The sequence below is a fragment of the Brachycentrus maculatus genome, unplaced genomic scaffold (genome assembly GCF_059751285.1).
Source record: "Brachycentrus maculatus isolate JH-2025_06_01 unplaced genomic scaffold, ASM5975128v1 h1tg000081l, whole genome shotgun sequence".
NCBI lineage: Eukaryota > Metazoa > Arthropoda > Insecta > Trichoptera > Brachycentridae > Brachycentrus > Brachycentrus maculatus.
The window spans coordinates 100,269-115,016 of NW_028280835.1; the positions used below are offsets into that span (position 1 = coordinate 100,269).

The window sequence follows — 14,748 nt, forward strand, 5'->3', positions numbered from 1 at the left end:
TGTAACTACGCTTAAACATGTAAAAGTGTTGCCTTTTCATTTAATTAATTAAATGCTCTTTTTTATTTACATTTCCAACAAACATTAATACAGTAATTAATTTTTAAAATCTGATTATCGAAATGGGGTCCGGTCCCAATCGATTTGGATAATTGGAGTTCTACTCATCTCTCCCACCACTGTCACCTTCTGGAGACTTTGGTCTCTTTGTGAGCATTGAATTATGAGTGTAATTTTGTTTCAGGTCAACATGCCAACAGACAGTTTCGAGAGTCCCCTTACCCTGGCTGCCTGCGGAGGTCACGTAGAGTTGGCTATGCTGCTCATCGAGAGAGGGGCGAACATCGAAGAGGTAATATATTATATTTCTATTCGATTTATTTCTAGCCAATTCCTGTTAAGCCCTAATGGGGATCTAGCTGACTAATTGAACGAAACACTAATCCCTTTCACTGCCTACACTGGGGTACTTCTAGAAAATTTGGTGATGGACTTACAATCTTGTATTTATTTAGATTGGCGGTGACAGGTATATTGAAAGCATTTAAATGTAAATTCACAGTAAAATCGGGATACAATTTTTATATTGTTTCACATTTTCAATATATTTCGCAACTTAGTTCAAAAAAAAAATTGCTTAACAAGAGCAGATCTGGCAGGAAGCCTAGATGCTTCTGTATCAGATCTGGGCATGCGGTGGGACAGCTTTCAATATAGTCCTAATGGAGATTCCTTTATTGAAGTGCCTTCCGGATTGCCTAACCCTTTTATATACAAAAAATTATACCTGTATTTGTATTATCACATGTTTCTAAATGCAGTTATTTTGTGGAGATTTTAAGATATCCTTATAGATAAAATAATGAAATACACAAAAATTAACATACATGTTTGCAGATCTGAAATTGAAACAGCGAAAACTCGTTACTTCAAAATTGAACGGACCATATCCGAAAAATGTTTCAAATTAGTCAATTTCATCATAATAATATGATATCTGTGCTAATTTTGCATAAATAATATTTTTATTTCTAATTATCAATATTTTCCTCTGCAAAGGCGGACAAATACCATATCCGTTTATTATTTTGTTTTAAATAATTGTGTCCATGATACTTTTGTTATTATTTTTATCTGACTAATTGATAAATAAATAAAAAAAATTAAAAGGCAATAACTTTGAATGGGCACAATATATCATAACATATGTACCGAATGTCCATGCCATACTCAAATTGTAGTTTTATTGTTTTCTAATATGTAAATTTATTGTTTACACAGTAGATAAAATGCACCAAACAGGTGTACGTATTAATGTTATCTATCTATCTACATTCAATACATTCCTCTAATGTAATAACTTCCAACATGATATGTTTACATTATCACTCCATTGAAACAAATATAGACAGTGAAAATATATAACAAAAGCAACTAAGCAAATATGACACCTTACTACCCAAAGGACACAGGTTCAATCTTCAATCAACAATTTATTCGTAGACAAATGTTGCTTTTTAAATGCTTCTTTATTCTTCCTTATCTGTACTTAATAATACATATCAAGCAATGCGATCTCATCTTTATCTTAATTTGAATATGATAATAAAACACTTTTACAATACCATTTTTTTAAAACATTATTTATGTAAACATAAACTAGTTTTAAGAACTACAGACGTTCTGTAGTTCTTTAATAAACTTAAAAGTAGTGTTATACGAGTGTTTTATTATTATATAAAAATCATTTATTTCACAAAGTTATTGCCTACTCTATAGTTTTTTCCACTTTTATTTTATTTGACCAGTGATTGAGTTTCGTCGTTATCGACCCAATCAGACTAGTGGAAGGCTAGACAAAATTCTATGTTATGTACATAACAAGGCAGGGGTAAAATAAAAGACCATGATTTTAAATAATTGAAGCATTTAAATTGAATGAATTTAGTATTATATTTTTCTTCATTTATGTTAGGATGTCAAAATGTAGATTTTAAATAAGTCGCGTTTTAATGAATTAACATTTTGTTGCATCCGGTGTATATGTATTAGTGTTTGCAAGTAGGAATGATTCCTTTGCTATTGACTCACCGCTCTGGAGTATGTGGTTGATTGTATTAACTCGGTGTGACAAGTGCACTGAAGGATTTTAGGCTCGGTTGGGAAGGAGGTCAACACAGAATACATTACCTAATCAAGTGTCGTGCATGAAATCTACTGGAATACTGAACACATCAGCTGTATAAACTTCACCAACTGGATTGCTTATGCATTTTAATCCAATCAAAACGATCGCAGTGTCTTCAATTAAGCTTTTTTCCCCTTGTATTATTATTCATGTATCTCATATGGAATTTCGATTAACTTAAAAATAATATAGAAAAATTAAATGAAAAATCAATCATAGATTCTGAGTCTAAATTTGATTGTATTTTCATTCAGTTTAGTTGACAGTCTTTGAAAATGTATTAATTCTGTTGGAGAATTTTGAAAAACATGTTTAAACTGCGGATTGTACCATAAGTGTAAGAATAAATGTCGTTGGTATACAAAGGATTATTCCTTTGTTATTTTATTCATCATTACCCATCTACAAAAGATTCTAACTTCTGTCACAATCAGATACTGAAATTCTAGATTGCCAGCAAAGCAAAATGTTTTATTAATTGATTCGGCAGTCACTTTGTGGTAATATTAATCCATTTTTAACACACATTGGACGGGAAAGGTATTTCTACCCGTTCGGTCGATTGATGCTTAAGGACAGGAAGGGTATTTTTACATTCTGCGCCGGCCTCATTTTTAAAGTCGGAAAAGAGGAATTACATATTTAATGTTTTAATATTAATATTATGCATCAATCTCTTGTTAAGGTCTCAACTAATATTAGTCACAAAAGATTTTAAGAAAAAGAGGTATTTACTAAGTAAAACTTAAATTAAAAATCAAAAAATTTTCAACTATCCAGTAAGTCCTCTACTTACGTGATTAATTCGTTCCAAAGGCATGTCTTCTTTTATTATCAATTTGATAATCAAAACATTTCTTTTAAATCTTAGGGGGTTAAAAAAACAAAATTGTGTGAGTACGAATTCACGTAAGTAGAGGACTAAGTGTATTATTAAAAATATAATTTGTTGTTATTTTCAGGTGAATGACGAGGGGTACACGCCGCTGATGGAGGCTGCCCGAGAGGGGCACGAGGAGATGGTGGCGCTGTTGCTCAGCCAGGGGGCCAACATCAACGCCCAGACCGAGGAGACCCAGGAGACGGCCCTCACGCTGGCCTGCTGCGGGGGCTTCCTCGAGGTAAATACATCCTCATTGTCATCTCATCTTTGTGCCCAAGATTATTGCCAAGTCAAATCCGTGCATTGTCAAAGTGTTATTTATTTATTTAAACTTCATGTACAGAAAATAAATAAGTACATTGGTTGGTTGGCATTATTGCTAAAAAGCAATATCTTCCAACCAACCAAAAACAGGCATGTGATATTGATCAAAATGTTTGAGACCATATATATAGCTGTTTTCAATCAGAGGGTAGATAGTACTTGAACATAAAAAAACATAAATTACAAATCTACAAATAATAAAAACATTAATTACAAAAGATGATAATAAGGAGGGTAAAGGAAAAAAGGGAGTTTAAGGAAGGAGGTAGAGGAAAAAACTAATCATTGTCATTATGAAAATCTGTGCACTGTAAATGTGTTACTAATGGTATTATGAAATTGTGCAAATCTATGCACTGTAAAAATACTATTTACATTAGTAGCACTATGAAATCGATTTGATTTTTATTTGATTGTTTAAGACTTTATGTACCCATTGTGAATAGTGATAAATATGAGAGAAGTGAATGGTTTATATTTATACAATTATATGACAAAATTAAATCTACCAAAATATTTCCAAAATCTGGTCATATTTTTATTAACCTTTTGTTGAAGAGTGACTCGTCCATAGTTGTGGGCATCCATGATCTCAATACCCGAAGTTTTGCGAGTGCATTCTTGATGAACCTTTTGTTGAAGAGTGACTCGTCCATAGTTGTGGGCATCCATGATCTCAATACCCGCAGTTTTGCGAGTGTATTTTTGATGAACTTTTTGTTGAAGAGTGACTCGTCCATAGTTGTGGGCATCCATGTTCTCAATACCCGCAGTTTTGCGAGTGTATTTTTGATGAACTTTTTGTTGAAGAGTGACTCGTCCATAGTTGTGGGCATCCATGATCTCAATACTTGCAGTTTTGCGAGTGTATTTTTGATGAACTTTTTGTTGGAGAGTGACTCGTCCATAGTTGTGGGCATCCATGATCTCAATACCCGCAGTTTTGCGAGTGTTACGAACTTTAAGTTAAAGAGTTGTGATCTCAATACTCTATATACTGATACTTGCGCAGGTGGCGGACTTCTTGATAAAGGCGGGCGCGGACATGGAGCTGGGCGCGTCCACGCCGCTGATGGAGGCCTCGCAGGAGGGCCACCTGGAGCTGGTGCGCTACCTGCTGGAGGCGGGCGCGGCCGACGTGCACGCGCAGACGCAGTCGGGCGATACGGCGCTCACCTACGCGGCGGAGAACGGCCACACGGACGTGGCCGACCTGCTGCTGCAGTACGGCGCCGACCTGGAGCACGAGTCCGAGGGCGGCCGCACCCCCCTCATGAAGGTGGGCAATACCTACCTATTCCCTTCTAGACCTATTCAATGACATAACTCGGTATTCAACTAAATTGGGAATTGTTTATTTGGGGTCTCATTTGAAATGCCGCTTTCGGGTCCTTACTATATCTCTTCTTCTTCTAACCCTTATCCACACTCAATGGTGCATAGGGTATTGCATCGTATTGACGCAGTTTTATCTTGATCTTTATTTACGTGAAGGCATGATGATCACCCCTGCGCTTCAGGGACCAGTCCAGGCTTATATTAAATAAATATTAGATTGTAAAATCACTAATATTTATTTTCATCCTCCCTGAGAATCGAACCCGGGACCTGCACGGTAGCTAGACACGCTAACCATTACGCTACGGAGGCGGGCAAAACGGCCCTAACTATATACTGGATAATTACTCTTTAAGAATAAGCTGGACGTTTATGTATGAATGTATATATTGACCCGTCCTCTAAGAACCACCAATTTTGAGCGGAACATGAGATTAGCACCCCCGTTTGCTTGTTTATTTGACAATAATGTGATATGGTGTATCCAGGCTTGCCGAGCGGGTCACCTGTGCACCGTCCAGTTCCTGGTGGGCAAGAGGGCCAACGTGAACCGGAGCACCAGCAACAACGACCACACGCCCCTCTCGCTGGCCTGCGCCGGCGGCCACCACGAGACGGTCAAGTTCCTGCTGGCGCACTCGGCCGACCCCTTCCACAAGCTCAAGGACAACAGCACCATGCTCATCGAGGCGGCCAAGGGCGGCCACACGGCCGTGGTGCAGTGCCTCCTAGACTACCCGCACTCCATCATGATGGCGCCCGCGCCGCCGCCTCCGCCGCCGCCCCTGCAGATCATCCAGCAGCAGGCTGGTAAGTCAACTCCCCGATCAATCTCCGCACATCTTTCTTCGGCGTTATAATCATATTTTGATGACTTTTTATCCTTTAAACAGTGCTCTAGCCTTTAGGTTGTTCAGTGCGTCCGACGATAAATCGCATTTGACAGTTTCACTCTTGACAACATTAGAGGACTCTGTCCACACCCATTGATAAATTCGATAAAAAAATATACACATCTGATGAGTCGATGTCCTCACATTTTCAAGGACATTTTGTATCTCTTCAATCATCGATAGACACATCCGATATATCGTTTCTATTCAATCTTCGCATAGTTTCGGCAAACAGTTTATTGCGTAAAATTACTTTTCTTCTTCTCTTTTCTAGACCTCTCTTGTATTAGGGATTTTCTAGCGCTCCGAGTTTAATCTCCTCACATTTTCAAAGTCATCGGATCTTTTGGGCTCTAACTGACACATTACTACATTATACAATCTTTTACTCAGCGTCCACACTCTTTCATGGGCATTATACGTTTTACACTCTGAACCGACAAGTCCAATAAATTGATCAATTCATATTCAGTTAATTGAAATTGTATTTAAGGGCTTCTTGCGACAAAATTACCTATAGTTTGTATTCCACTTGACTTGGTTTTCTATCCTATTGGTCTGGGTTTTATTCCCGGTAGGGTTATCATTAATACTGGGTGTTTTAACACTTTTACTTGGCATTCGTGTAATTTACATTTAAGATAATGATGCATTATCTGATGCGGCGCTTTATGCACCGTTAGACGTGGATCGCCAAGTGTAATAGATCAAAATTATTGACTTACAGATAGCTTAGTTTATACATTAAATATTAAAGTCAATCAATGATATTTAGAGTTTACTAAATTGTGATTTATTATTAAAAACATAAAAAAAAGTTGTGACAATTGTTTTGCCTTGTTATGACATTTTCGAACTGTACAGTAGTTTTAAAATGCCATAACAAGGTGAAACAATTGTTGCAAATTTTTAATAATGAAATACAATTTATTAGACCCTAAAAATCAGTGTTTGATTTTAATGTTCAATATATAAATTAAAATGGAGTTCTACAAATTTGTCCGCCTCCGTAGTGTAATGGTCAGCACGCTTGCCTACCCCACTGGAGGTCCCCGGTTCGATTCCCAGTCGTGTCAAATAAATATAAGTGATTTTTCACTCTAATATTTATTAAATATTACCATGGACTGGTACCTGAAGTGGAGGGATGATGACCTTTCCTTCATGTGTTAATGATCAAAATAACACCGCGTTTATATGATGCAGTGCCCTATGCACCATTAGGGTGCGGATAAAGGTTTGATGAATATTTATTCAATATTATCCTGGACTAGTACCTGAAGCGGAGGGCTCATCACCTTTCCTTCATGTGTTAATGATCAAAATAACACCGCGTTTATATGATGCAGTGCCCTATACACCATCGGGTGCAGGAAAGGGTTTGAAGAAGACAAATTGAACGCCAAATCTAAAAATAAATTATCGACAATGTCATTGCTTTCGTGGTCAGCGGTAAAGATACGTAGATATCTGCTAGATGAAGATTGAGGGGCCTTTAGTTGGTACGCAGCGAGTGTAGGATGTCATAAGCTTGAAATGTTTCCAGTGGTGGATGTGGGTGGCGGAGTGGCGGCAGGTGGGGAGGAGGGCGCGGGGGCGGCTGCGGGCGGGCTGTACTCGCCCATGGGCTTCCCCCGCTCGCTGCAGCCGCTGGTGCCGATCCCCCAACACCTGCTGCCCATGAACCCCGAGGAAGCTCAGTACTATGTGGAAGGTAGGACCCCCACATGCGCGCACCGCCCACCCGACTGCGACTCCATAGTTCTCGGTCATAGTTCGCCGGCCTCTAGCACCCGTCCGAACCTCTACGAATATCTGCAGATCGGTCACGTGTCTACCATACGCTTGGAGCGAAATCGGAGATTTAACACTATTTTTTTTTTCATATTTCGCTGGATGAGTACCCGTTCGAACCTCTACGAATATCTACAAATGTATCTACGCTCGGAGCAAAATCGGAGATTTCACACTCTAATATTTATTTCATATTTGCCGGATGAGTATCCGTCCAAAACCTCTATGAATATTTTCAAATGTGTCTAACGTGCGGTCGGAGCAAAATCGAATATTGTACACTCTAATATTTATTTAGACTCATTACCCTGGACTTTGCCTGAAGCGCAGAAGTAATCACCTTGTCTTCATGTTAGTAACAATCAAGATAACACTGCTTCGATACGATGCAGTGCCCTATGCACCATTGGGTGCGGATAAGGGTTAGAAGTAGATGAGCACCCATCCAAACCTCTGCGAAAATCTACAGATCGGTCATGTGTCTACCGTACGCTCGGAGCAAAATCTTAGGTGAAATTCAGCACTTTCTTGTCGAGGATATAAATGATTCATTAAAAAAAATGTGATGTTTCTAAAACCTGACAAAATAAACTGTTTTAATTTTTTTTTAATAAATGCATCCCAAACTAGATACAGCTATGTTTACTAGTGTATGTGAACTAGCGTCATTTCTTCCCGAGAATTTATAAAATGTTAAATGACTGTCAATAGTACACTAAGTCTTGATTTTATGCACCATTTTATATTTTAGTATTTATACAAGACCAGTTCACTGAGTCATTCCGATGATAAAATCCGTTCCAAGATTTCGAGTCAACATTTCAAAATTACGCAAGTAAACAAAAACACAATGTGTGAGATCGGCGATAGGTCTGTTTGGCTAACTGCGAAGAAATATGCGTTTACAACAAGCCAATAGGTTTGAATGATTAACTCGAGGACGTCTCATTGTTTCGGGATTAGGCCGATATAGGAGGCTTGCTCAGTGGAATGTCCTAAAGATTTGATGTATCGTCACATGTTGCTTATTTGAAGTTCCATTCGAGTCGTGTTTAAATTGACCGTTCAGATTATCAGGCATCATATGGATATATTTACAGTTGCCCCTGATCATAGTTTTAATCTCTTGAGACTGTTTGATTTTACGGGACCTTGACTTCGTATCAATTCTTTATTTTAAGTGCTTTCACACATGGTTTAACACAGAGAACATCATAGTCTAAGCTTAATTCGAAGGTTTACACTTAAGTTTACACCCGTGCTGAGCCAAGCTGGTTTCCCACCATCGGCCTCCCGGATTTTGATTACTAAAAAACCCATTTCCCTTCCAGGATGGAATGATGGCTTCCTGTACCTGTCCTCGCCACAGAACGAGGGTCCAGACTCGCCCCCCGCGGCGGGCGGACCCGCGCCCCCGCAGCCCCCTCAGCAGCTGACGCCGCAGCAGCAGCTGCAGCTCCAGCAGCAGCAGCAGCACCAGCAGCTGCACCAGCTCCAGCAGCTGCAGCAGCAGCAGCAACAGCAGCAGCAGCAGCAGCAGCAGCAGCAGCAGGCGGCGGGCGGCGGCAGCGCGGGCGGGAAGCACAAGATGGTGGTTCGCAAGTCCCGCCTGTCCCTGCCCCCCGCCGCGCCCCCCCAGGACCACCACCTCCCTCCCCCGCCTGACCTCACTCAGGTAATATATTCCTTTCTAACTATCGAACCAAAATGTAATACTAGTCGTCCATGGCCGAATAAATATCTTTCGAATCGAGTAGAATTTCTGCACCTTCAAAGAAGGATCTTGAATTCCTTGTGTTGCTGCGAACATTTTAGGTCTTTTGTGACCTCCCTCTTATCATAGCTCACTCTCAAGTGAGTCATGAAACTCACGACTTGTCTTGGGAGCTTCACCTTCTCCGAGTCGAGTAGTGGCCCTCCAAGGATGTGGCTTTGATTGTGAGCAAGTGCGTCACAATTATAGAGAATATGGATAGATATTCAAAGTCGTATGAATTTTCTTGTTGGTGTAGGGTCCCCCTTTTAACTCTTGGGTAAACAATGTGTGTACTCTGAACGACATGGGTTCGATAATTATTTTTCTAACCCTTATCCGCACCCAATGGTGCATAGGACACTGCATCATATAGAAGCAATGTTATAATGACCGTTAAATACACGAAGGAAAGGTGATCAGCCCTCCGCTTCAGGTACCAGTCCGGGGTCATATTAAATAAATATTACACTGAAAAATCACAAATATTTATTTCGACCCTCTTGGGAATCGAACCCGATACCTCCAGCATGGTAGCCTAGCGTGCTGACCATTACACTACGGAGGCGGACGACTTGATAGTAGGGGTTCCGAAAATATTACTAGTTGATTCTGGTAAATTGAAAAGTGAAAAAGTAAATTAAACACATTAGTATTAACACTTTATTTTCGTGGTGCCATAGTGGCGGCACTTAAGTAGTGTGGCAGACCATGCATGCTGAAACTATGCCGCCACTTCAGTGCTAAGGGTTAATTATGTCATTTGTGCTTAGCATATTAGTGGTGAATGTAGCGATGCTGATACACAAATTGTTCCAGAAGGTTGTCCGGATGATACCCATGGGCAACGAGAGTGAATCAGCACCGCCCCCCACGCAAGACAAGAAGCCGTCGAGAGAGGAGCAGATATTCCAGAAACAACAGATATTAGAAGAACTAAAGGTAAAACTTGCCTCTCGCTTCTTGTAGTGACTGCGGATAATGTTCACTTCACCACAATTGGTCAGCAAAGCAACTCCTCACTACTGGCATCTTCCCCATATCAAAGCAATTGGACCCCTTAACAGAGGTCTATATGATTTTTGTTGGGTAATACAGTGAAACCCCTATTTTACATTTTTCAAGGGACCGAAAAAAAAACAACTTAAACGGAGGGAAAATGTAAGCGGGGGTATTAAAAAAAACGTTTTAAATTTTATTTTTTATGGAAAAAAATGTAAAAACTTAATTGGAGGGAAAATGCAAAAAGGGGGTATTGAAAAAAATGTACCATTCAAAAATTTATTTTTTATTAATGGGAATTAATTTTTTATTAATAGAATCACCAACACCCAAACATTTCTCAGTTTGTGCGTACGTGACGTGCTTTGAGTACACGCGCACACCAGCTATAGCGGCAACTTGCGATGTATTTTTTTCTCATTTTCTAATACTTACCATTTTCTAATATTCCCATTTTTAAATCACTTCTTCGTATGGTGTTAAAAATACATGTCACCGTTGAAGGTGGAAAATTTTAGCACCGTAAGGGAAAGGTTAAGGTGATATTGCTAGTTTGTATTAGTGCTCATTATTAACAACGTCTCTTGTTACAGAGGGTGGAGAGAGAGTTAGCCCTGAAGGGAGCGAGTGGGTCCATGTCCTTAATGAACAACCAACTCGAGCCCATCACACCGCCCATTCCACTCCTGGACCTCACACAACCGCAAGGTATTAATTAGACTATCACTTTAGACAACATGTTCTCAATAAGTTGGATTTATCAGTGTTACGTGATATATGTGAGAATTAGAAGGTTGAGCTATGTGTACAAGCTATACTATATGATGCACAGTCATGTTTTAAAGGTACTTTGTATTTTTTGTCGGCAAAGTCTGAGATTTAAATGAATTTAATAATGATAATACTTTTATAAATATTTTTTTGTATTGTAACTTTTCAATTATTGAAAAATTATGCATGAGAATAGTGTTGAAGGAGCCAGAATTAGGTATTAATGTTTTTTTAATAGTAGCAAAATAAAACCTTTTGAATTATCAAGTTTTTGCTGTATATACACTGCAATGTATTTAAAAATTAGAATCTACGCATAAGCATAACACTATGTCGATATTTATTTTAATCGGAAATATTATTATTTTTGTGGAAATCTTATACAATGAATCTAAATTAAAATAATAGTATTTTCTTACAATAGAATTTAATGAATCGGAATATAAAACGACCTCGAATACAATGACCTGACAAATGTTTCACACCCATTTTTGATCGCACACTTAATCCAAATGGCGGTTATTTTCTTTAAACAATGGCCTCTAACGATGCGTATATCTCTAGGTATGTCGCTAGCCAATACAGCACCCTTGGCCCTACCAACCCTTGTCGGTGTAGCCCCCAGTCTGCAAGAACTCCAAGATTACGCCCAAGGTGAACTATACACTTAGTCTAAGGGATTCAAACGCCTGGCTCATACTCTATACACTTAGTCTAATGGATTCAAACGCTAGGCTCATACTCCATACACTTGGTCTAATGGATTCAAACTCTTTGCTCATGCTCCATACACTTGGTCTAAGGGATTCCAACGCTTGGCTCATACTACATACACTCAGTGGCTAATATTGCTCACTGGCTCATACTCTGCTGAGCAGTTTGCGGACATTTTAATTTTTTTTTTTTAATAATCATTATACCAATTGACTCGCTGAGAATTTTTTGAATTGATCTTTTTAGGGACACAATATCATTTTGATTTTTATGTAGTATTTCACGAATGTAATAATCGGATCAAATTTTGTATTGTTCTCTTCACTGGGAGATCCCATCCCAAAGAATACATTTTAGATTCACTACTGACCCTTATCCGCACCCAATGGTGCATAGGGCATTGCATCAAATTGATACAATGTTTAGTTGAACCTGAGACCTCCAGCACTAGACAAATGCGGTAACTAATACCCCATGGAGGCCGACAAAATATATAGTTATATATTTTATTTGGCAGTCATTTTTTAATTTGGAATTCATGATCATATTCAGATATATGTCCAATAGAAAATATAAGTTTATAGGATAAACAGCAAATATAATTGTATTTTTCATATGGGCTGTATTTTTACTAATGGCTTAGCTAAGCTTAGATATGAATTTGAATGCTACAAGTCGTAATGAAGGGCATCGCTTTATGCAGGCCAGAGCAATTGAAATTTTTGACATAAAGTTTTAAAAACAAAAAAAAATATTTATCCAGGCATGGAGAAATAATGAGCTCAATAAAATGTTAAATATTAAAATCTATTGTAAAGCCCTTGTCACAATACACTTTAAGAAGTAGTGGTATTTACCAAGAGAAATTTATACATAGATATTACCACAAAGCGACTGCCAAATCAATGAATGAAAAAATTATTTTGTCATCCCTGCGGTTTGTTTATATGACACTGATCAACATAATTTTTATAATATAACAAATAGGTTGAATGTCATCTAGTGTTAGGGGGCCATCTTGTATTCTGTTTAGGATTTTATTTGTGGTCATAAAAATAAACACTGAAAGGGTTAATTATATTCCACACACAGTCGGGAAAACACAGGAATTTTGTTGTAAATGAGATTTACTCTGTTTGCAAATCATACAAATCTATAAAAAAAGGCAAACTTGTGCATAATACATATATGGACATTGGTTATTGGACCATTTGACTGTTAAAATTAAATTCTTCAGGAGTCAGAATAATTGTCAGGCATGTATGATAAGATTCATGAAGTCCGCCTTCGTGGTGTAATGGTTAGCGTGTTTAGCTTGTCCCGGGCTAGATTCCCAGGGGGGTGGTGCAAATAAATATTAGTGATTTCACACTCTAAAATTCATTTAATATTCCCTGAAGCGCAGGAGTAAGTAACGATCAAGATAACACTCAATATGATACAGTGCCCTATGTACCATTGGGTGCGGATAAGGGTTAGAAGAAGAAGACATATGCATCAGATATCTAGTAGTTTAATATCAAGATATTTGTAGTTCAAATTTTTTCAACACTTGAGTTTTAAGAAAAAAATATGTAACTGTTATTCCAGGTCTGAAGATGGGCAGGCAGTTTGCGCGGCAGTACTCCAACGCATTCCAGATACCCCAACAGCAGCAACAGTACGCGCAACAGCAGCAGCAGGCCCTGCAACAGCAGCAGCCAGCGCCGCAGCCCCTGACCTCGCAGCAGCAACAGCAGCAGCAGCACCAGCAACTCCAGCAGCAGCAGCAGCTCTACCAGCTGCAGCAGCAACACCACCCTCCCCACCACACCACGCCCAACCCCGCCAGTCAAGTTAGCCAGGTAATGACAAGCAAGTAGGCTGACTTGTTCAATACCCACAACAGCCGTTTCACCCGATATCCACGACAGTTGTTATATGGAGTTTCACCCAATATTCAAGACAGTTGTTATTTGGAGTTTCACTTAATATCTTCTTCTTCTTCTTTTTAATGGCTTTTCACCCATCTTGGGTGTTATAGCTAGAGTTATTTTTATTTACACTTTTTACATTTGACTTTCAAGTGTTAGTATTCCTGTTAGTGAGGTTAGTTTTATTAGTAATGTTAGTTTGTTTAGTGAGGTATCATATACCTTTACAAATTTATACAATTAATTTTAAGATATTTACAAATTATTTTATATACAAGTTTGTTAGAGGAGGTTAATAAGGTTAAGATGTTAGTGGGAAATATCCATGACAGTTGTTAAATGGAGTTTCACCCAATATCCACGATAGTTGATATATGGAGTTTTACCCAATATCCACAGCAGCTGTTATATGGAGTCTTGCAGGCCTCCGACTTCACTATCCAATCTTTATTGTTAAGAAATACAGTAAATCATCAAATACCACTTAATTCTCACTGATTCTACGCACTTTTTAGTGCAGTTAAGCATTGAATTAAACTGTTGAAACAATTCATGAATACTTTTTGGGCAAATTTTCTAACTTCGAAATATTACAAATTATACTTGTTTTAATTAAGGGATCTTTGCTCCTAATGCTAGTCTTATAATTTGTGTGATTTTATCTTAACAATACTTCTTCTGCTCTGTGCATAGAACACCGCGATTCAAGATCGACCGAAAGCGAAACCAGTATCGAAGAAGGAAGGAAAGAACGGAAGGAAGGTGACCAACCCGACCCCGGGCATCGCGCCTCCGGTACCCCAGCAGCAGCAGCAGCAGCCCCCGCCTCAGGAAATGACTCCGCAACAGCAGCAACAACAGCAGCAGCTGCAGCAGCAGCAGCAGCAACTGATGGTGCACCAGCAGCTCACGCAACAAAATCTAAGCCTATCCCCGCAGCAGTTGCAACTCCAATTGCAACAACTTCCTATGCCAAATAGAACTCTCAAGGTGAGTTACTACTTCAAATCAATCATTTGGATCTCATCACAAAAAAGACAATGTTTTTTCTCATAAATTGATAATTGAATTTTACTAGAGTGTCTTGCTTTCATGCGCCGTGGCATAGTTAGGTAGACGCTTGACTGCGAAACTGGCGTCGCGGGTTTGATTCCCGCCAAGTACAATAAGTAAAT

The 14,748-nt window shown here is 38.8% G+C and overlaps 1 protein-coding gene across 41 annotated transcripts in view; it reads left to right on the forward strand.

Annotated features, from left to right (window-relative positions):
- LOC148310948 (ankyrin repeat and KH domain-containing protein 1-like) overlaps positions 1–14,748 on the forward strand; it is a 71,021-nt gene that overhangs the window by 21,782 nt on the left and 34,491 nt on the right. For 10 of the 41 annotated variants that reach the window (XM_088257399.1, XM_088257402.1, XM_088257403.1 and 7 more), the window contains 11 exons: positions 245–352; positions 3,151–3,309; positions 4,408–4,674; positions 5,222–5,543; positions 7,173–7,340; positions 8,752–9,095; positions 9,993–10,115; positions 10,769–10,883; positions 11,511–11,600; positions 13,251–13,504; positions 14,267–14,563. In XM_088257399.1, coding sequence (XP_088113525.1) covers positions 245–352; positions 3,151–3,309; positions 4,408–4,674; positions 5,222–5,543; positions 7,173–7,340; positions 8,752–9,095; positions 9,993–10,115; positions 10,769–10,883; positions 11,511–11,600; positions 13,251–13,504; positions 14,267–14,563 — 2,247 coding nt within the window. The remainder of the gene's footprint in view (positions 1–244; positions 353–3,150; positions 3,310–4,407; positions 4,675–5,221; positions 5,544–7,172; positions 7,341–8,751; positions 9,096–9,992; positions 10,116–10,768; positions 10,884–11,510; positions 11,601–13,250; positions 13,505–14,266; positions 14,564–14,748) is intronic. The other 31 variants (XM_088257417.1, XM_088257419.1, XM_088257420.1 and 28 more) reach the window with 7 other exon arrangements.